General features: G+C 34.8%; 1 protein-coding gene across 1 annotated transcript; it reads left to right on the forward strand.

The window, feature by feature from the left end:
* The first annotated feature begins 431 nt into the window (after window positions 1–431).
* Window positions 432–935, forward strand: LOC117921789. Its single transcript, XM_034839749.1, has one exon. The coding sequence runs from the start codon at window positions 432–434 to the stop codon at window positions 933–935; it is 504 nt and encodes a 167-aa protein (XP_034695640.1).
* Window positions 936–24,189: the final 23,254 nt, after the last annotated feature.

A 24,189-nucleotide genomic window follows, 5' to 3' on the forward strand; every position in this document is an offset into this window, starting at 1 on the left:
ATAAAATTGTGATTCCTTCTTTCTTTCATACATTTACTTTCTTCCAAACTAAAAATTCATTCATCTTATTTCCTTCTTAGTTTTCCATTATTTATAATTTAATTATGACGTCCTTCAAAAATTCCATGATACATTATACTATTACCAATGTCATTAATTTTATTATTTACGATTCATTTTCTTATAACACAAAACAAGTTTACTTTGTTCATTGTTAATTGCTTTTCACTTATAGTTCTTATCAAAATGTTTATTTTTTTGGCTAAATTTTCATGACTTTGTGTTTTTCTTTATTTCAATTTTTATGGACCATGGAAATCCAAATTCTCATCCTTGGACAACTTTGGCCGTCTTGGCGTCTTATTTAAGGTCGTCTAGTGATGAGGTTCTCTTCCCTCTTCCTCTCCCTTGACTTCTAGTTGTGAGCATTAATGGCCACACAACCCAACCCTCCGGAGGATGTCTCCCACGACTTCTATGCTTACTACAGGTTTACTCCCAGTAGAGACACACCTAGCGACGCCAAAAACACCTTGCTAGTAGTAGGCGCCTTGATTGCCGCCGCGACCTTCCAATCAGGAATCAATCCTCCAGGCGGAGTTTGGCAAGACAAAACCACTGTGGATGGAGTCACTACACATCCAGGGAAGGCGATCTTGGGTTCCGAGAAGGCTGCATTCACTGTCTTTCTTTTCTGCAACACCTTAGCATTTTCTTCTTCGCTGCAAATGATCACCTGTCTCATAATCGGCTGTCCTTTTTCTTTTGAGGTGCTGACTGCTATATACTCCATGTCCTTAACCTACGGCTTCTCAATTGCTGTTGTGGAGCCTCCTGGAGCAGTCAAGTCCGGGTACATCGCGATTGCGTTTCTCTTGCCATATGCCGTGAGATTGTCACACCAAATTTTGAAAAAGTACAAGAAGAGAGGTTAGTTGGAGTTCATGATCAGAAAAGGTTTTTGTGTATTTGCTTGTAAGTTAAGCTTCTGTATCAGTAGTTTAGTTGTAGCTACTTGCAGTATTATGGAGGAAGGCATCTTATAATCTGCCTGATGTTTATCATCAAAGTTGAATAAAGCTTATGCTTGAGTTGTTTTGGGTTGATTTGAAAGTGTTTTCCCTTAAATGGCTTTCTGTGCAAATGGGTCTTACGAGAAGTACTTGTATGATTCTCTCAAAGCCTTATAAATAATTTTTAAACTTTTTAAAATATTTTCTAAATTTCAACAAACATCTTATTTTTCTCTAAAAATAATAATTTTTTTTTAATTTTTTAAAATATCCAATTCGTTTTCTAAAAGTGTTTTGTTAGTGTCAGAAGTGTTGTTTGAAACACTACCAAACAGACTTTAATTAATTCTATAAACAATAATAACGTAGATCTTGTTGGTCTGAGATAAAATCATATATATTTATTCTATATCAATTCATTAGAGTACAGGTGTATATATAGACAGAAGAAAATGCTATACATGGACTACATGGATTACGGCTACAATTGCTGAGGGATTGCAGTGACTGATTGCAGTGATTGATTTTTCTCCTTTAATGGTTCAGAGAACAGCTCACGCCAACACTCCCCCTCAAGTTGGTACGTAAATATCAATAAGTCCTAACTTGTCTAGTGAGTGATGGAATATTTTACTGCTCACAGCTTTTGTAAGAATATCGGCCAGTTGGTCTTCGGATTTCACAAAAGGGAATTGGATAATCTTTGCATCAAGATTTTGTTTAATAAAGTGTCGATCTACTTCTACGTGCTTAGTCCGATCATGCTGAATGGGATTATGGGAGATGTCAATTGCTGCTTTATTATCACAAAACAACTTCATCTCGGAGTCAGGGGCAAAACCAATCTCCGTTAGAAGTCTCCTAAGCCACAATAACTCACATAGCCCTTTAGCCATTCCACGAAACTCAGCTTCCGCACTGGATAGAGCGACCACCTTCTGTTTTTTGCTTCTCCAAGTAACCAAGTTTCCTCCAGCAAAAGTGAAGTAGCCCGAGGTGGATTTCCTATCCATGATATTCCCTGCCCAATCTGCGTCTGTATATCCTTCTACTCTTAGGTGATCATTTTTTGAGAACATAAGTCCCTTTCCAGGGGACGACTTCAAATATCTCAAAATCTGCATAACAGCACTCATATGATCTTCACTTGGACAATGCATAAACTGGCTTACCACACTTACTGCATAAGCAATATTCGGCCGTGTGTGAGAAAGATAAATAAGCTTGCCTACCAGTCTTTGATACCTTCCTTTGTCTGTTGGTACTTGATTGGGATATTCTCCAAGTTTGTGATTTGGAATTATTGGAGTTTCTGTAGGCTTACAATCAAGTAATCCAACCTCTGTTAATAGGTCTAAAATATATTTTCTCTGAGATAGGAATATACCTCGCTTTGATCTAGCAACTTCAATTCCCAGAAAGTATTTTAGTCCTCCTAGGTTCTTCATTTCAAACTCAGATGCCAACTGCTCTTGAAGTCTCGCTATCTCCTCTGAATCGTCTCCTGTGATGATCATATCGTCTACATAGACTATCAGAGCAGTTAGTTTGCCCTGTCTATGCTTTAGGAACAAAGTGTGATCAGAGTTACTTTGCTGGAATCCATACTTTTTCATTGTCGTACTGAATCTCCCAAACCAAGCTCGAGGTGATTGTTTCAACCCGTATAGAGTTCTTTGTAATTTGCAAACAATGTTGCCTTCTGTGTTGGCTACATATCCTGAGGGAATGTCCATATATATATCTTCTTCTAGATCACCATGTAAAAACGCATTCTTTACATCGAACTGATGCAGGGGCCAATCCAGATTTGCTACAAGTGACAACAATACTCTCACTGTATTTAGTTTGGCAACGGGTGAGAATGTTTCCTGATAGTCAACTCCGTATGTCTGCGTGAATCCCTTTGCTACAAGTCTCGCCTTGTAACGCTCAATTGTTCCATCTACCTTGTATTTGATAGAAAACACCCACTTGCACCCCACTGTTTTCTGTCCTTTAGGTAGATTGACAAGAATCCAGGTCTTATTTTTCAATAGTGCCTCCATCTCCTCTTTCATAGCCTGGACCCACCTCGGGTCTTTCATTGCTTCTTCAACGCTTGTAGGAACTTGACACGAGGAGAGTGCATCTGCGAAAGTCTTTAGAGGTTTAGGAAGCGTCTTTGTGGATACATAGTTGGCAATCGGGTATTTCAACCTCCGGTCTTCTATGTTAGGAGAGTATCTATCTGGTGGCTTGCCTCGATTATGCCTGTATGGTAACTCATAGCCCACATGAGCATCATTAGTTAACACAGGTGTACTCAGAGTGTTCAGGGAACTTACCTCAGGAATATTCTCAGGAGATGGGTCTGTGGATACTGTGGGATGAGGGGGTACTATCGACTGTTGTGGCTGTTGTTCTTCAGTTACTAATGGTAGAACACCAGGTTCTGTGTCAACATCAAGTTCTGTATTGGATACAGAAACAACAGGCTCAACATCAAGTTTTGTATTAGATACAGAAACAACAGGCTCCCAATCAAACCTCAGCCAATTCAACTCTTTATTTTGAGGCGCCCCCTGAAGAGTAGAAGTGGATGTGGTCGGAGAGTAGAAAGTCTCTGATTCCAAGAAGGTGACATCCATCGTCACATAGGTGCGATGATTAGATGGATCATAACAGCGATATCCCTTTTGATGTAGGCCACCCCAAAAAAAGACACCGGACTGCGCAGGGATCGAGTTTAGTGCGTTGATTCTTGTGTAAATGAACGAAGGCAACACAGCCAAATACTCGAGGCGGAAGCATTAAGGCAGTAGGTAGAGAGATGACAGTGGATAGAGCCTGGAGAGGAGTCTTGAACTTAAGAACCTTAGAAGGCATCCGATTAATAAGGTGAACTGCTGTAGTGACAACATCAGTCCAAAAATGATTAGGTACATGAGCACCAAGAAGAATAGCCCGAGCAGTCTCTAAAATATGCCGATTTTTTCTTTTGGCAATTCCGTTTTGTTGTGGTGTTTGAGGACAGGTAGTTTCATGAATCAAGCCATGGTGACTGAAATAATTTTTGAAGTCACGATGCATATACTCTCCACCATTATAGGATCGAAGTATGCGAATTGTAGCAGAATACTGAGTTTTAACCATCTCATGAAACGAGCAAAAAACAGAGAAAACTTCATCCTTATTCTTCATTAGATACAGCCATGTCATACGAGTGCAATCATCCACAAAAATCACAAACCATCGAACCCCAGATATAGTGGATTTGGGAGATGGACCCCACACATCAGAGTGAATCAATTCAAAAGGCATCTAACTCTTATTAAAACTCAAAGGATAACTAACACGATGACTTTTAGCTAAGATGCATGTCTCGCATTTAAAATCCAAATTCGACAAACCCGAAAATAAAGCAGGAAATACAAGTTTCAAATATCCAAATGAAGGATGTCCTAACCGACGATGCCACAACAAAATGTTCGCCTTATTTCGATCACTAGAGCTTCTCGTATGGTTAGCTCGACCGATGCAAAAATCTTCCATATAGTAGAGCCCCCCCTTTTTAGTACCACGCCCAATTATCTCCTTGGTGAGAATATCCTGAAGAAGACAAAAGGTTGGATAAATTAGAACGATACAATTTAACTCCTTCGTGACTTGGCTCACTGACAATAATTTATGAGACAATGAGGGTACAAAAAGGGTATTGGTTAAGGAGAGAGCTGGTGATAGCATCACTGTACCAGCCCCTTTTACCAAAGAGATGTCCCCATTAGCATTAGCAATGCTAGTACGTCGAGGAGAGGATCGTTCAGAAAAATCACTTGCATCATATGTCATGTGGTCTGTTGCCCCTGAATCAAGAATCCAACCATCATATGATTCAATGGTATTGGTCCCGAGAAAACTCATACCTGTATCCAAATCAACTGTTGTTGTCGGAATAAGTGACAATTGGGATTCAGCCGAGGCTATCGCGGCCTTGCCCATGCCATTAGCTGCATTTTTGCTGGCTCCACCATCATTCCCATTCCCATCTCGTCACCTCTTGGCTTGTAATTCATGCCACCAATCTGGGTAGCCATGTAGTTTGAAGCATGTGTCTCGAGTATGCTTCGAATTTCCACAATGAGAGCATTTCATGTCATTGGATGGGCCATTTGACTTAGAAACGGAGTTGAATTTTCCATTCAATGACAGAGAGTTGGTTGCAGTGGAGGGCCCTTTTTTGAGGCTTCGTGAAGCCAACACTGCTCCAGCCGCCTCTTCTCCATTATTGGTTGTCATCACCGCCTGACGCACAGCTTCTCTACGAACATGGGCATATGCCTGTTCCACTGTGGGAAATGGCTTAAGCTGCAACACATCACTTCTAATATTATCAAGTTTATCATCCAAACCATCAAGAAAAGTATATACCCGATCCTCCTGCAGCATATTGTTAAAATATTGGATATCTGCTGGACATTGCATTGGATTGGGACGACGGAAATCAATCTCCCGCCATAGACCTTGGAGATCATTGTAGTATTTTTCCAGAGAGCCACTACCCTGCCTGAGTCGCGCCACTCGCCGCCGGAGTTCATAAACTTGGGTTGCATCACTTCCATCGAAGTAAGTGGTTGCAATTGCATCCCAAACTTGCTTTGCCGTTAGAAACCGAATGAAGTTGCCAATAAGGGATGGATCCATCGAACCAATCAGCCATCCTTTCACAGTTGCATTCTCAGTCCGCCACCTACGGAAGGAAGGGTCGGTTGTTAATGGTTGAGGAAGGTCGCCGTTGATGTAGCCGAGTTTATCCTTGCTCGCGACATACATCTCTACGACTTGTGACCAGAGGGCGTAATTCGTGCCATCTAGTCTGATGCCAATCGGGGCAATTGCTGAGTCGGTGGCTGGAATGGACACCGGAGCTTTACTCAAAGCTCCTGTCATCCTTGCCGTTAGTTCAGACAGTACAGATGGCGGGATTGAAGATTCACCCGAGTGCTCACCCGAGTGAGGATCTGTATCTGCCATGTGAAAGGAGTTTGGGCTCTGTTTTTAAGAAATTTGGTTGAACAGAGGGTAGAGGATCGAATTCTGCTCTGATACCATGTTGGTCTGAGATAAAATCATATATATTTATTCTATATCAATTCATTAGAGTACAGGTGTATATATAGACAGAAGAAAATGCTATACATGGACTACATGGATTACGGCTACAATTGCTGAGGGATTGCAGTGACTGATTGCAGTGATTGATTTTTCTCCTTTAATGGTTCAGAGAACAGCTCACGCCAACAGATCTAAGGTTGTAGTTCATAAAATATAGATTGTTTACTTTCTAATTTTTATTTCCTTTAGAGGAAGAGACAATATATAATAAGAATAATTTTTTTTTCTTTTTTAATTTATTCACATAAGGACAAAAGCTTGATGCTAATCCATAGACATTTCTAATGCAATCGTGAGGTCCCCCACAAATTAAAACAGTAGAATCAAATTGCCCCAAGAAAAAGGAAAAAATTATTGGTACATTGACAGTTTAAAGCATCTTATGCAGCTGACCCTATGTCTATGGGGCTTCCAAACGTATAGTTGACGTTAACAAAATTATATTTTCAAAAATCTCAATTACTGCTCTTCTACAAGAAAGTACAAATTCTATAGGGAAGTTTAATAGGCCTTTGTTTCTTCGGTGAACGGAGCAAACCGGATCTTGGTTTTCTATTGTGGCCATTTTGTTAATTTAACAGAAACATACAAGGCTCCACACATTATTCTATGCATATGTGCCTTGCCCAATGTCATCTCTCTCCCTCTCTCTCTCTCTCTCTCTCTCTCTCTCTCTCATATTTTTATCTTTCTTTCTAAAAAATTATTGTCGCACAAGAGACATATAGTCGACCTTCATAGAGTAAAAATCAATTATCACTGCCCTACAAGAAGATATAACTTCTTTATGAGTGTTATAAGGCTTTATTTCATCTAACAGTCTTTGATGGAGAGAGCAAACCAGGCCAACCTAAAGTATTAAACCTCTCAATATGCTCTTTGGTTACTTTAACTGCGCCCCAATGCTTACACATTGTGATCATTCTATTTATTTAATAAAAATACACATGGCTCTACACATCATTCTATGCATATGTATTGTTCAATGTTATCTCTTCCTTTTTTATCTATTTTTCTAAAAGATTATGAAAGTAAAACGAGGAACCTTTCATGATTCAAGGTAAAATAAAATAAAAGCTAACCAATATATCGTAATAACCCAGCATAAGCTAAGGGTATTGTGACCATGAATAATTGACTTGAATTCAACTTTTAAGGTTATTATTATTGAGAAAGCTTGGAGCACTGGTTGCAAAGAATAACAGAGAGCAACTTTGAGAGCATGTTTGAGCATTGTTTAAATCAACTTACTAATTTGACTAAATACACCTAATACCTACTAATTTGAAATTTCATCAAATACCTTCATTATATCGAGTGAGAAGGGAGATGAGTGAAAATATATAACAAATGAAATTGATAAGGAGATCTTTGATGAAATTTCAAATTAATGAGGGTTAGACGTATTTAACCAAAACCTTAAAGGAGGTAAATAAAATTAATCCTTAATTATAAAATATAATTATAAATATTTAAACTCAAATCCCATACACATCCCAAGAATTTTTTTGGCATCATTGCAAGGGAATCCTAGTTTGGATGTGCTAGAGGTGTCTTTAGGTGTATATTTGCTATTTTAGCATCTTAGCTGGTGTATTTTACCTATTTGTCATTTTTTTATGAGTTCTCTTAGCTATGTTTTTTTATTTTTTTTTTATTTTTTTTCTTAATTTATATTTTTTTTGAGTTTTTTCTTTTGCATTTTTTTATAAAGGTATTTTGTCTTGTTGTTCTATTTAATAGTGCCATGAATGAGGGATGTAACCAAAATAACAAGCCACATATTGAAGAGATTATTTGTTATCCCCTAGAGTTAATGCTCCACCTTGCTTAGATTTCCCTTACAATGCACCATAAATGAACACCAAGTTTAAAATGATTAAGTTGTTTAAGGGAGAATGAAAATCCCTACTTGAATGAATTTGAAAAGGTCCGCTCCATTTTGGTAGAGTCTCATTGCAACTTCTATCATTTGAAGTTAATTTACATTGTTTTCTTTTTCACTCAAGGAGAAGGCTAACCAATGGTGGTATAGCTTAAATGTCTGAAGCATAGGTTCTTTGATTTAATTGTGAAAAATTTTTCTTGATAATTTTTTTCTTTGCTCAAAAAATATCTTTCTTTAAAAGGAAAATTGTAAATTTTTGTTGCAAAGAGAATGAGACTTTGTATAAGTGTTGGGATAAATTCAAAGATTTGTGACTAAATTGTCCCCACCATGATTTTGAAACTTGGAGCATTGTTTCTTTATGCTATTGGCAATTTCACCTCAAATGAAACAATTAATTGAAAGTATAAGTAGTGGGGGTTTTATTAACCAAGAACAAGAAAAGGCACTTGCATTTTTGGATTCAACTAGGCCTCAAATGTGCCAACACCTCAGTCAGATTCTTTTGCCCAATTATAGCACAACTAAACATAGAAAATGATTTACAAGAATATTAATGTTAAAAAATAAGATTAAGGTAAACAACTCGATCAACTATAACATGTTACTTACCAAGTAATCTTATCTTTATCAAAGTCTTCAAATATTTTTGTGTTTAAGCTTTTCAATCATTTTCTCCTTCAAACTCTTCAAATGCTTTTATCTTTAAACTCTTTAATTTGAAGTAAAGATGATAAAGAGAATTTGATAATGTAATTACTAGAGACAAATGAATTTTTTTCTTTCTCAAAGCTTTTGAATGATGGATTCTCTTTGATGTTAGGTAAATATATCCATGTAAAATCAACCATGTGATCCATACAAACTCAACCATGTTCATTAAAAATTGGCACCATAGCTTCACCTCATTTACCTCACAGTTAATCAAATCAAGTAATTACCAAGTCAAGTAAGTGAGATATTGTAGGAACAAACTAATCTGGTTTTCATCCACTTAATAATCTGACAATTGAGTTTTACTAAGTGGATTATACATATATACATACATACATATTTATATATACACACAATATATATATATATATATATATATATATGTATATATGTATGTATGGATATGTATATGTATATATATCTATAGATAGATAGATAGATAGAGTAGTTTTGTGTCATGTATATGTTGTGCATCATAATAAGTGAGGTTTCTAATAAATTTACTTATCACAAAGAAAGAGGGTTTTTTGACTATAACTTTTAGCATCTCCCACTTGGTAAGAAAAACCAAATATTATTTTAATATGCTCTCAAGCCCAAAGCATAAATATGCTTTCTAAAATTTTCAATATTTATAGGGTTAGTTAAAGAATCAGTGAACATTTCTTTTGTTGAGATATAGTTAATATATAATTCATCCCTTTGTATCATATCTAGAATAAATGATACTGCAATTCCATATATTTTCCTCTTGGTCCTATTTCACCATTTTTTAATAGTTGCAATACTCATTTGGTTATCACATAACAACTTAAATTTACTGTCAATTATTTGATAAAGCTTGAGATGTTCTAAATTTTTTTTTTATCTATACAACTTTTGTGGCAATAGTACTATATGCTATAAATTCATTTTCCATTGTATAATAAATTACATAAGTTTGCTTCTTACTGACTCAAGATATAGCTCCTCCTAAAATAAATATATAGCAAGAAATGGATTTTCTATCATCTTGTTCACCTACAAAGTTTGGATGACAATAACTTGTAATATTCAAGTCTTCATTTTGATAAGTTAATTTTAAATCTTTTTTGTCTTTTATATATCTTAGTATTCTTTTAATCGTCAACCAATGAGGAATTCTTGGATCACTTTGAAATCTACTAACAAGACTCACAACATAACTTATATTTGGTCTTGTACATAACATTGCTTGCATTAAACTCCTTTAAACTTGAGCATAAGTTTTATTTTCTATCTTTACCTTATCCTCTTCATTTGTAGGTGTCATTTTCTTAGATAATTTTATCCCTTTATGAATAGACATGTCTATTGCCTTAAAATATTCCATTTTAAACCTTTTTAATATTTTATCTAGGTAAGCTTCTTATGAGAGACTAAGTTTCTTTATTTTTCTATCTCTTATTATTTTAATACCTAACACAAAGAAGCCTCACCCATGTCTTTCATTTCAAATTGATATTTTAACCAATTTCTTATTTCATTCAACATTTTCAAGTCATTGGAAGCTAATAAAATATCATCAACATATAATGATAAAATCATAAAACTACTCCTACTGTTTTTTATACAAACATAATGATTAAAGTTATTTGAAACAAATATAAGTGAAATTAAAGTATCATGAAACTTATAATATCATTATCTAAATGATTGTTTCAGTCCATACAATTATCTTTTTAATTTATATACATTTTTCTTTTTCATTTAGATTTTCATATCCTTCTAGTTGTCTCATATATATATTTCTTCTTTTAATTCACTATGTAATAATGTTGTTTTTACATCTATTAGGTGTAATTCTAGATCTAAGTGTGCAACTATGGTTATTATAATTCTTATAGAAGTAATTTAGCAATTGGTAAATAAGTTTCTTCATAATCTATGCCCTCTTTTTGGGTGAAACTTGTCGGGTCCTTGCTTTTTCTATACATCATTCCTTTAACTTTTGTATTTCTTTCTTTTAGCTACTCTTGCAAAAAAAGGTGTGCCTAGATAGTTTTCGAGCAAAATTTTTTGGCGATGAAGTTTATATATATTTTATTTTATGTGCTATTTTAAATGAAAGAAAAAGTTTACCCCTTTTACCTTATATGGAGGGGTTTTTTGTATCCCGCCCCCAACACCATTCATGTGTTTTTAAATGAATAATGTTACCCTATTAATTATAACAATTATTGGGTATGAATGTTTTTGGTTGTTACACTTTCCTTACTTTAGACTACCTACCTGGACATCCTTTGTCTACTTAGGTGGCATGTGTACTTGGATAGACCTTACTCGAACAATTCAACTTGGTTTGCTAGTTCGGGAGTGACTTTCCTAGGGAATATTAAGCTCCTCCCATAATTTATATAAGCTTGGGATTATAACTCTCAGTGTCTTTTGTGGAGTCTTTATTCCGCCATTGAATGCGTAACTGTGGCATATTAATTCATGCACTTGTAACGACTAAGTGTTATGTGATGTTAATGCACACTTTACTTAAATGAACATTTGATAATGATCAACTCATAGTTTGCTCAGACACAATTTGTCTAGATATAGTTTTTCTGGGCACATTTTGTTTAGACATGGTCTATTTGATCATTGTCAATCCAAACTTATCTTAGATAGTTTTATACTTTTTCTTGGCTAAACATAGTTTGACCAAACAATCCATGCCTGGAAATGCTCTGATCGCCCATAATTGCCCCAATTTTCTTGGTTGAGCTTGATGAAGCGAAGAGAATTAGGTAGGAAAAGAAATATCTTGTGTGGTTCCATTGTATCTATGCTTGAAAATGCTCCATTCTTCCATAATTGCCTTTTTTCTTGGTTGGGCTTGATGGAGCTAAGAGAGTCAAGCAAGAAAAGAAATATTTTGTGTCATTAATTTGAGTGAGCTCTATGGCTTTAGGTGAGTTCAATGGTCTTAAGTGGGCTCTATGGCCTTTTGTTTGGATGCTTTATGTTCGAGTGAAGTATGTCTGTCTAGGCTAGCTCTTTTCACCCTTGAGTGGGCTCCATGGCCTTATGTTTGGATGCTTTATGTTTGAGTGAAGTATGTCTATTTAGACTAGCTTTTTTCACCATTGAGTGGGCTCCATGGCCTTATGTTTGGATGCTTTATGTTTGGGTGAAGTATGTCTATTTAGACTAGCTTTTTTCACCCTTGAGTGGGCTCTATGGCCTTCAATGGGGTTTATGGCCTTGTGTAGGCAATGTGGCCTTAAGAGGGCCTTGTGGCCTTATATGGGCACTTTGGCCTTAAGAGGGCACTGTGGCCTTATGTGGGTACTTTAGCCTTAAGTGGGCACTTTGGCCTTTAGTGGGCACTTTAGCCTTAAGTGGGCGTTTAGCCTTGTCGTGCATTTCACCTTGATGTATATGCATGAAAATTTGAGTCACCACTAATTTAATTTCATTGGATAGAGTTGTATATTACATATGATATAACTATCGGTGAAAGTTGCTTTATTATATAGTCTGGTTGTATAATGGATGATAATGTCAAAAATGTAGTTGTCAATAAAGTGATCACATTTCAATGTAGTGTTTGCATATACATATTTGTTGTGAACAAGTAAATTATTAAACAAACATGGGTAGTGTAATAGTTTACATAAGAGTATGCATATAATATCAGCATATGTACATGAATTAATGTAAATAAGTCAAGTTGTCATGTATTACTAAAATAAATATAATAATTAAATCATCCTACTAAGTTACTATTTCTATCTATGAATTGCGTAATCATAGCGTATAACTATAAAAGCTATAATTAATCACTCTTTAAACAGTACGCTAGTTTTGATAATTAATATAGTTACAGGGCGATCATGTGAAGATATACAACCAACTACAAATAATTGAGGGAAGGTTTGAAGATCATCTTCTTCACTTCATGTTTATATAACTATGGTCATAACTAAGACTTAATGATGGAATGTGATATATCATTCATAGATTCAAATCCTAAAAAGCCTAAATATGCTTTTATTTAGGTGGAATTAAACTCCACTAACTTGAATATAAATTTGAACTTGACCTCTTATGGGTTAAAGAAAAGAGGAGGTCAAGTCAATTAGGAAAAGAAAGTATTAATAAATCAAAAGTCTAATGGACCGTAACAGAAATATGCAACCACATATAATTCAACCATCTTACTAGACTTGACAAGATATTAAGCAACAAAATATAATTGCTATCAATGATAGGATGGTCTTTGAAATTTTAATGTGTTTTTTTTTTGTGATTTTTCTTTTTTTAATGATAAAAAAGAATGGAATATGTAGTCATGTATATTCTCAACTATTTCAAATGAGGAAAAAGACTTTAACATGGGCATTATGGGCTATTTTTTCATTTATTATTCCTTTTCTTACAAAAGATTAAAAATTTGAACTTTTTATTATTATTAAAAATAGAAAAATTCTCAATTGAAATAATAGTTTTTGGACTTTCAATCTTTGGGAAATGTTTCTCTTTTCAAACGATTTGGAAATAATGGTCTCTAGATAGTATTTTAGAAAGTATATATTTTGGCAATATTGCTCCTTTTGAGAGAAACTATGATTGGATAGTTGTTCAACTCTTAATTTGTTCTTTAACAACAAAAATCGAGTATTAGATAGAGCTTTGGTCAAAATGTCTGCAATATAATCTTGTGATGAGATATGTCTAACATCCAGCTCATTTTTCATAACTTTCTCACGCACAAAATATAGGTCTAGTTTAATGTGTTTTGTGCGAGCATGTAGAATAGGATTTGCTAACATGAGTATAGTACTCAAATTATTACACCATAGTATTGGAACACGACCTTGAGGAATTTTTAATTCTGTTAGCAAGGACTGTATCCAAGTAACTTTTGTTGCCAAAGTAGCTAGACCCCTATATTCAGCTTTGGTGCTACTACTTGAGACTATGCGACTTTGTTTCTTTGAATTCCAAGATATCAAATTTGAACCAAGGTATACACAGAAGCCAATAGTTGACCTCTTATCATCCGGGTCCAAAGCCTAATCCGCATCACAAAACCTTGCAATATCTAAGTTCATTGATCTCTTATGATGTAAACCATGATAAACTATTCCTCTTAAGTACCTAAGAATCCTTTTTACTACCTTCTAGTGAGACTCCAAAGGATTTTGCATAAACTGACAAACCTTGTTGGCTAAGCAAGTTCTGGTTGTGTAATTGTCACATATTGTAGGGCTCTAACTATGCTTCGATAGAGTTGTGGATTGTCTACAGGATCACTTCTAATGCTGGACAATTTTTCCCTTTTGGACATAGGCGTAGGCAGCTCTTTAGCATACTACATCTTTGTCTTGCACAAAAGATTTGTTACATACTTAGTTTGTAATAAATGTAAACCATCTGTAGTATGTTTAACTTGAATTCCTAAGAAGTAGTCAACCTCACCAAGGTCTTTTAATGCAAATCTAGTATTGAGTTGCTATACTATGGCTTGAATCTCAACTTTAGAACTTCTAGTCACAAGTATGTCATCAACATACACTAGAACAAACATGGTACAACTACCAAAATGTCTAATGAATAGAGAATGATAAGATTTAGAAGACATAAACCCCAAAGAAACTAAAACATCCCTTAGTTTTTCAAACCAAGCTCTTGGAGCTTGCTTTAAACCATATAATGCTTTATGCAACTGACACACCAAGTGTGGAGAATTTGAATTTTCAAAGCCAACTGGTTGTTCCATATACACTTTCTCCTATAAATCTCCATTTAAAAAGGCATGATTCACATCCAATAGTCTTACATACCAACCCTTTGATAAAGCAATTGTTAAAATAATTCTTATTATAGTAGGCTTTACTATAGGACTAACAGTCTCGGTAAAATCAAAACCTCCAAGTTGGAAAAACCTCTTTGCTACCAATTGTGCTTTATGCTTCAGTATATTGCCATTTGGTTTTCTTTCACTTTAGACACCCATTTACAACCAATTGCATTCCTATTTGGTGGTAGAAGTACTAGTGACCAAGTCTTGTTCTTAACAAGTGTTGAATACTCCTTAGCCGTAACAGCTTTCCAATGATCTTGTTGTAAAGCTTCTTGAATGAAAACTGGTTCTTTAGAAGCCATAAAGACTTTAGGTTTGAATATTCCAACCTTAGATCTGGTTCTTATGGAATGAACATTTCCAGATACATTTAAAATAGGCTCAGCATTGGTTTGATCAAAATTGGATTGGTTAGCAACTATGTTTGTAATAGATGAAGTGGAAGGTGAGGGTATAAATAGAATTGAGAAATGAATAAGAATAAGAGTAGAATGGGAAGTAGGTGTTGGATTAGGAATAGAGGAATGAAAAGTAATTGACTTGGTTTTAGCAAAAGGAAATGATTTTTCATTGAATTGAACATCTTTGGATATCTAGATACGACCTTGAGGATCTAAACACTTGAAACCTTTATGTTTGATACTATAGCCTAAGAAAGTACATTTCACAGACCAAAATTGCAACTTAGGATTGTTGTAGGGTCTAAGGTTTGGAAAACAGGAGCAACTAGACACTTTTAGCATGGAATGATCTATTTATTGTTTGAACAGAACTTGGAGTGGAATTTGACCATAAAGTACTAAGGAAGGCAACCTGTTGATAAGAAAAATTGATGTTCTAATAGCTTCATCCCAATATTGTAGAGGTAAAGAGGCATGAGCTAAGAGTGTCAAGGCTGTTTCAATGATATGCCTATGTTTGCATTCAGCAAGACCATTTTGTTCATGGGTTTTAGGACAAGAAACTCGGTGAATTATGCCATTAGTCTTGATATCATTTGTAAAAACTTAGTACCCACCATCTGTGGACCCTTCCCCGATCCACCGACCAGTATGACTCTCGATTTAAAACAACAAAGCGAGTGTGGAGAAAAAGTGTGGTTTTCGAGTTTAGGAAGATCCATCCTTGATGAGGGACGGTTTTGTTTAGAGTTGCCACTTACTTTTTATTTTTATTTTTGAAATGGGAAAAATTAAGTAAGAACCAAAAACCCCTCAATGATTCCTGTTAGGAAAAAGCGGTCCACTAAACTAGATTTTTGGGTCTGGGGATCAGGTTACCTATCAAGAAGGTACCTCATGCGAGGCAGCACCCCTCTAGGCTCAGAATCTGGTCTCTATTAGTGAATTGGGTACATTGGAGCATATAGATTGGAGATCAGTCAATTCCTTTAGGTTACATAGATGACAAGACTCATGCAATCTTAGTTGATATTTGGCACACACAGGAAATTAATAACCAGAACAAAGTTGCATACATAAGGTCTCTAGCTGTGCGCTGCAAGGAAATGTTAGTCAATAAGTACAAGCACACAATATATGCAAATTCCAAATTTACTAAAAATTCTAGCCATGAGCAAATCATATATATGTAATCTCTAGGCGCTACCCAATGGCTACCAAACGCAGCCACGAATCTGACTACGTGGCTAAAATTTAGCTACTCCAATTCTACTGGTTTTTAGCTAGGGACAAACATCTTTCTTGCTTGAATTTCATTTCCTAATAACCTAAATTTTGGAGTGGATCCTGTAAAGTTAAATCTAGAATTTTCGAAATTTTCAAAATTTTTTGAAATTGACACTAAAAAATAAATTCGGACTTTGAGAATTTTGATTTTTTTTTTTTGGAAATGGCCATTAAAAAATAAATTGGATTTTTAAGAAATTTTGGGAATTTTTGGAAATAAAATTTTTAAGATGGTATTTAAAAAGGAAACTTGGGAATTTTAGAATTTTAAGAATTTTGGAATATAAACTTTGAGAATGCCATTTAAAAAAAAAATGAAATTTGGGAATTTTTGAAAATAAACTTTGAGAATGGAATTAAAAAAAAGATAAAATCTTAGAATTTTGATATTCAAAAAGGAAACTTGGGAATTTTAGAATTTTGGAAATTTTGGAAAATGAACTTTGAGAATGGTATTAAAAAAAAAAAAGAAATTTTGGAATTTTGAGAATTTTAGAAAATAAATTTTGAGAATGGCATTAAAAAAAAAGATGAAATTTTGAAATTTTAAGATTTAAAAAGGAAACTTGGGAATTTTAGAATTTCGAGAATATTGGAAAATAAACTTTGAAAATGGTATATAAAAAAAGGATGAAATTTTGGAATTTTGAGAGTTTTGGAATTTTGGAAAATAAACTTTGAGAATGGTATTAAAAAAAGATGAAATTTTGGAATTTGAAGAGAAGAGGAAATTTTAGGTACGGAAACTCTTAAAAATTAAATCCGGAAGTTTGAGAATTTTCGGAATTTGGGCATGGAAATGTTAAAAATTAAATATGGAACTTTGAGAATTTCAGGAATTTTGGGTACGAGAATTTTTTTAAAAAAATTTGAATCCATAATTTTTTAAAGTTTCGGAAACTTGGGTATGAGAATTTTTTAAAAAATGAACCCGGGATTTTTGGAATTTTCAAAAACTTGGGTATGAGAATTTTTAAAGAAAGTGAATCCGGGATTTTTGGAATTTTTGGGATTTTTGGAATTTTCGGAAACTTGGGTACGGGAATTTCTAAAAAAATGAATAAATTTTTTTTGGAATTTTCGAATACTTGGGTATGAGAATTTTTAAAGAAAGTGAATCCAGGATTTTTTTAATTTTCGGCAACTTAGGTACGAGAATTTCTAAAAATTGAATCCAGGATATTTGGAATTTTCGGAAACTTGGGTATGAGAATTTTTTAAAAATGAACCCGGGATTTTTGGAATTTTTGAAAACTTGGGTATGGGAAATTTTAAAGAAAATGAATTATGGATTTTGGGATTTTTGGAAACTTGGGTATGGGAATTTTTAAAAAATGAACCCGATATTTTTGGAATTTTCGGAAACTGGGGTACGGGAATTTTTAAAGAATGAACCCGGGATTTTTGGAAACTTTGGTGTGCGAATTTTTATAAAAAAAAAAGGTTTGGAATTTTTAGAAAAATTTAGGAAACTTGGTGCGGGAATTTTTTTAAAAAATGTTTGGAATTTTTAGAAAAATTTAGGAAACTTTGGAAATTGAATTTTAAAAATTAAAATTCGGAAAAAAATTGAAAAATTATTTTGAGAATGGAAATAAAAATAAGAAATTGGAATTTTAGAAAATTATTTTGAGAATGAAATTTTGGAACATTGAATTTAAAAATTGAACTTTGGAAAAACTGGAAACTTCGAAAATGGAATTTCAGAAAATGAAATTTTGAAAAAAAATGAAAATTTGGAAAAATTATTTTGAGAATTGAAATAAAAAAATAAAAAATGAATTTAAAATTGGAATTTTAGAAATCATTTTGAAAAATCAAATTTAAAGAATGGAATTTTGGTAAAATTATTTTGATATCAAAATATGAGGAATGAGGTGTGTTAGTGGAATGCCAAGGTGGCCAGGTAAAGTGTGGGCTCGAATGCAATGTAGTGAGCTTTGTTGATGCTGGTGGTTTTAACAAGATTGATTTTTGGGTTGGCATGAGTTTTTGACTCCATTGTGTGAACTGGCAGTGAAGTGCTTCCAATAACACCAATAATTGCCATTGGCAATAATTCCTCAAATGAGTAGTCCTCTTGACCATTTGATATGTCCCATATTATAAAGCCACCTGATCCAAAATGTCTACACTTTCCACTCTTACACCACCACCCCCATTGTCACTTTTCACGTTATCTCACCCTTATTAATGAGCTGGAAAGGCTCTCACCTGCAGCCATCACTCTTTCCTCACTTCATCTCCATGGTGATCACTATTCCCCATGCCTTTGCTACACCACTTCACCACCATTCTTCGTATTTTCACTAGCCCACTGATTAGAAATAACAAATGGAAACCCAAAAAATGCTTTCAAGAAATGGAAATGAATAAATAAACATCACTTGCTATGGAATCTAAATGGCCATTTAATATGAAGAGAGTTGAGAGGCACCAGCAGACTCAACTACAACAACTTCATTTGCAGACATTTTTCTCAATCGTCCTCCCTAGATGATCTTGGTGTGCAAGCTTAGCCATATGATTCTAGCTGAGCATGAGAAATCGACATATTTGGCATACAGAACCAAAAAACATAGGACATAAGGAAGACCAGACAAAAAGTTGAAACGAAAACAGAGTAAATGCAAACAGGGAGAAAAACAAAGGAAATGCAGAGTAATCGCCAAGCCATGTTCCATAAATGGAGAGGCAATAGACTTGTGGTAAGGATGGGTGGGAAGGATTTCCAGAAATTATCAAGAGGCTTAAATCAGAGTTCAAGAACCAATCTCAATAAAACCCAATGAGAATGAATCATGAAAGCATTATAACTCAGTCCAAACAATCCAAAAAATAAAAGATAAAAAAAATCAGCAAATATATGGCCTGATACCTATACCCAAAATCAGTGACGAGCATATAGGCCTTCGACCACCCAAGCATCTAACAAATGAAATAAATCTAGAAAAGAGTGGATGAACTTACCTCTCAAAAGATGTGGCCTAATGAATCCCCCCTTCTTTATTCTCTGTGTTGACTTATTCCTCTGCTCTCCCTTTCACACTTTTTCTTTTTCTTGCTCTGTTTCACGTCCTCTTCCACTATCCTCTTCAAATTAATAAATTGTAGTTTTTTCATTCATTCTTTCATTCGTTCATGTACAGAGTATATATAGAGGGTAATCACCATTCTAAGAATGGGAAAGAATGATACAAGGAAAGAATGATATAAGGAAATAACAACTAATATCCTAATATCTCAACTTTCCTAATATCTCAATATTCATAATATCTCAACTTTCCTAATATCTAAACATTCCTAATATCTCAACAATAAATGATATAAGGAAATAATGATATAAGGAAAGTATTCCTAATATCTCAACACTCCCCCTCAAGTTGGTGCATAGATGTCACACATGCCCAACTTGTCTAAAAATTTTGAAAACACTTGACTTGAGACAGCTTTGGTAAGGATATCGGCCAATTGATCTTCTGATCGAATCTTAGGCAATTCCACAATCTTATCATCCAACTTTTCCTTAATGAAGAATCTATCCACCTCGACATGCTTTATACGATTATGTTGTACTGGATTATGAGCAATATCACATGCGGCTTTATTGTCACAAAACAATCGGATTGGTTGCCTAGATAGGTAACCTAAATCCTGTAAGAGGAGTCTTAGCCATAATGCCTCACAAAGTCCTAGAGCCATACCTCTAAATTCCGCTTCTGCACTTGAACGAGCGACGACATTCTGTTTCTTACTTTTCCATGTCACAAGATTACCACCTACAAAGGTAAAGTAACCAGATGTAGATCGCCTATCATCCACTGCACCGGCCCAATCAGCATCAGTATATACTTCTATACTCTGATGATCAACATTTTTAGCGAACAAAATTCCCTTCCCAGGAGCATTCTTCAAATACCTCAAAATACGCATGACTGCATTCATATGTTGTTCTCCAGGATTATGCATGTATTGACTCACTACACTCAATGCATAAGCAAGATCTGGTCTTGTATGAGCTAAGTACATTAATCTCCCCACAAGTCTCTGGTATCTTCCCTTATCGGTTGATATTTGATTAGGCTCAACACACAATTTCAGACCTTCTTCTATTGGTGTATTAACAGGTTGACATCCCGACATTCCAGTCTCCTGTAAAAGATCTAAGGCATACTTTCTTTGAGACAGAAAAATTCCTTCACTTGATCGAGAAACTTCAATCCCAAGAAAGTAGTTCAGATGACCTAGATCTTTCATTTCGAATTCTCTAGATAGATAATTTTGTAGAGCTTTTCTTTCTTCAGGATCATTTCCTGTAACTACCATGTCATCTACATATACGATGAGTGCCGTAATCTTACCATGTTGCTTTTTTAGGAACAAAGTGTGATCTGAATTACTTTGACGATAGCCAAAAGCTCTCATTGACTTTGTGAACCTTCCAAACCAAGCTCTCGGGGATTGCTTCAACCCATACAATGACTTCTTCAATTTGCACACCTTCTGACATTGCTTTTCTGACACCATGCATCCTGGTGGAAGATCCATATATACTTCTTCAGATAACTCGCCATGCAAAAAGGCATTTTTCACATCAAATTGTTGTAATGACCAATCTAGGTTTGCAGCTAAAGACAGTAATACTCGAATTGTGTTGATCTTAGCTACAGGTGCAAATGTCTCTGTGTAGTCAATTCCATAAGTTTGAGTGTACCCTTTTGCTACTAGTCTTGCTTTAAATCGTTCAATACTACCATCTGCCTTGTACTTCACAGTATAGATCCAACGACACCCAACTGGCTTCTTTCCTGGTGGACATTCTACGAGTTCCCATGTTTCATTCTTCTGCAATGATTTCATCTCTTCATTCATGGCTGCTTTCCACCTTGGATCAGCTAAGGCTTCCTGCACACTGTTAGGAATAGCTACAGTAGATAATTGATTTACAAATGACTTATTTGATTCAGACAAACGATGGGTAGACACATAGTTGCTCATGGGATATTTGACTTTAGTAGACAATTCAGGTTCATATGTGGGTTTAGGAATACCTCTATTATGACGATGTGGTAACCGTTTCATGAATGGATCAGGTTCCAGATTAAGAACACCCTCAACAGACGACGATTGGTTTGGTATTTCAGTGAAGACATCTTCGGACCCAAATTGTTGAGCACTCATATCCAACTCACCCACTTCCTGGTTCACTAGTTCAGATTGTCCAGATTCATCTTCCTCAGAGATATGATAATCATAATCGAGAGTCTGAATTTCCTTATGGTACTCCCCCTGAAGTTCAGACTCAGATGAAAAATACATTGAATCTTCATGAAACACCACATCCATTGTAATATACATTTGTCGAGTTGGAGGATGGTAACATCGATATCCCTTTTTGTGCAATGCATATCCAACAAACACACATTGCAATGCATGGGAAGTTAACTTGGTGCGTTGGTGCTTGTGTAGATGCACAAATGCCACGCAACCAAAAACACGAGGAGGTAGATTTGGGATGGTTGGGGCAACTACGACATTAGTAAGAGTTTGGAGAGGTGTTTGAAAGTTAATTGAGTTAGAAGGTACCCGATTGATCAAGTATGCGGCAGATGTGATTGTTTCTCCCCAATAAGATATCGGTGTTTTTGCTGCTATCAAGGAAGCACGAACAACCTCTAACAAGTGTCGATTTTTTCGTTCAGCGACTCCATTTTGCTGGGGTGTATTGGAATAAGTAGTCTGATGAATAATGCGATGTCCTTCCAAATACTTTTGAAGATCAGAACTTTGATATTCTCCACCATTATCACTACGCAGAACCCGAACCTTTGCATTGTACTGAGTTTCAATCATTTTATGAAATTTTTGAAACAACAAGTTCACTTCATCTTTGGTCTTCATCAAGCATAACCATGTCATTTTGGTACAATCATCAATAAAAGTAACAAACCAACATGAGCCACTCAAAGTTGGGACTTTGGACGGGCCCCAAACATCAGAATGTATAACCATAAAAGGAAACGGACTTTTATTCAAAATTAACGGAAACGAAGCACGATGGCTTTTAGCCAATTCACAAATATCACAACGGAAACCAGAAATATCACTCTTTGCAAACAAACTAGGAAACAATTTTTTTAAATAACCAAAGGAAGCATGTCCCAGACGTCGATGCCACAACCAAATTTCAGACTTTTTCTTCTCCCCCTCAGATCCATCTGCCATCAAGGCTTGTTGCAACTTATTTGAATCCTTTGACTGCAAGTCCAAGTAATAGAGTTTTCCCCGTTTAATACCACAACCAATCGTCTGTCTTGTTTGGATGTCCTTAATCACACAAAATTCAGGCCAAAAAATGACAATACAAGATAAGGCTGCAGTGATTTGAGAAACTGACAAAAGATTGTAATCTAAAGATGGAACAACTAAAACAGAATCCAAATTCAAAGTATCAGTAAGAGTTAAGGATCCTTCCCCAATGACTGGGGTTGTGTTACCATTGGCTGTGGAAACAATTTTTTGTGAGGAAGGTCTAAGGGGTGAAACCTGTCTAGAATCAAAAGTCATATGATCTGTAGCACCAGAATCAATTATCCATGCACTATTAATAACAGGTGTAAAAGTATTTAAAAACTTACCACCATGATCAGTAGCGGCTACCAATGCAAAGGCTTTCTCAGCAACATTAGCCTCTATTTTTATTTCGGCAACAGTTGCAGTCAAGGTTTTCTTGGAATCCTTCTTCCGTTGATCACGATTATTATAATTAACAACAAAGTGTTGATAGCCTAAACATGATCTAAAGGTCCATGGTTCAAACCTTCGGTTTCTTATTGTTTTCCTGGTCATACCAAGAGTAGTTGCTTTGAAATTGTGGGATATCCAGACTGGTGGGACCAGCCTTATTGCAGTGAGTGCATTTGAAGGTTGACTTATCAATATTAGGGCTTGTCTTAGGATGGTTGATCGCTGTCGGACTACCATAGCGACAAAATATCCAGGATTTCAGTTCCATGGCTCTGATACCATCTTCAAATTAATAAATTGTAGTTTTTTCATTCATTCTTTCATTCGTTCATGTACAGAGTATATATAGAGGGTAATCACCATTCTAAGAATGGGAAAGAATGATACAAGGAAAGAATGATATAAGGAAATAACAACTAATATCCTAATATCTCAACTTTCCTAATATCTCAATATTCATAATATCTCAACTTTCCTAATATCTAAACATTCCTAATATCTCAACAATAAATGATATAAGGAAATAATGATATAAGGAAAGTATTCCTAATATCTCAACATATCCTCCTCAAATCCCTCTGGCCCCTCTTTCTTTTTCTTCTTTTTCTTTTTATATCAGAATCCCCTCTCTACCTCTTCTTCTTCCTTCTCAAAATCCTCAGTTTCTTAAAAAAAAATCCATTCCCTCTCTGCAAACTCTCCTTCCCATAAAAAATATCCTCTTCCCTAGGTTAGCTTACCTATCTTTTCCCCATTTTCCAATTAAATCTTTTTTTTTTTTTCAAAACCTTAGTTTTTCTTCTTTTAGCCAACGACCCTTGGAATTTTTATTTTTATTTTTATTTATTTATTATTTTATTATTATTATTATTATTATAATTTAAACCTCATTTTCTACACCCTTCCGTTTTTAAAAATATCAGCCTTTTTTTTTATGCACTCGGTTTTTTACTTTTCCAACTTTTTTTTTTCTTAAGTAAATAAAAAAAATCAACATTTAATAATAAAATAAATAAAAATTATATTGAAACATTTCAAAATAAATAAATAAAAATAAATAAAATACCAAAATAATAATAATAATAATAAGATAAGAGCAATAATCATATGCAAATTTTTTGAAAATAAATAAGTAGGTGAATAAATAAATAAAATAAGAAGAATAAA

Source organism: Vitis riparia, chromosome 9 (genome assembly GCF_004353265.1).
Source record: "Vitis riparia cultivar Riparia Gloire de Montpellier isolate 1030 chromosome 9, EGFV_Vit.rip_1.0, whole genome shotgun sequence".
NCBI classification, from domain to species: Eukaryota; Viridiplantae; Streptophyta; class Magnoliopsida; order Vitales; family Vitaceae; genus Vitis; species Vitis riparia.

Bases quoted from the DNA above. Each gene is read 5' to 3' on its own strand.
- LOC117921789 (XM_034839749.1), top strand. From the start codon at position 432: ATGGCCACACAACCCAACCCTCCGGAGGATGTCTCCCACGACTTCTAT.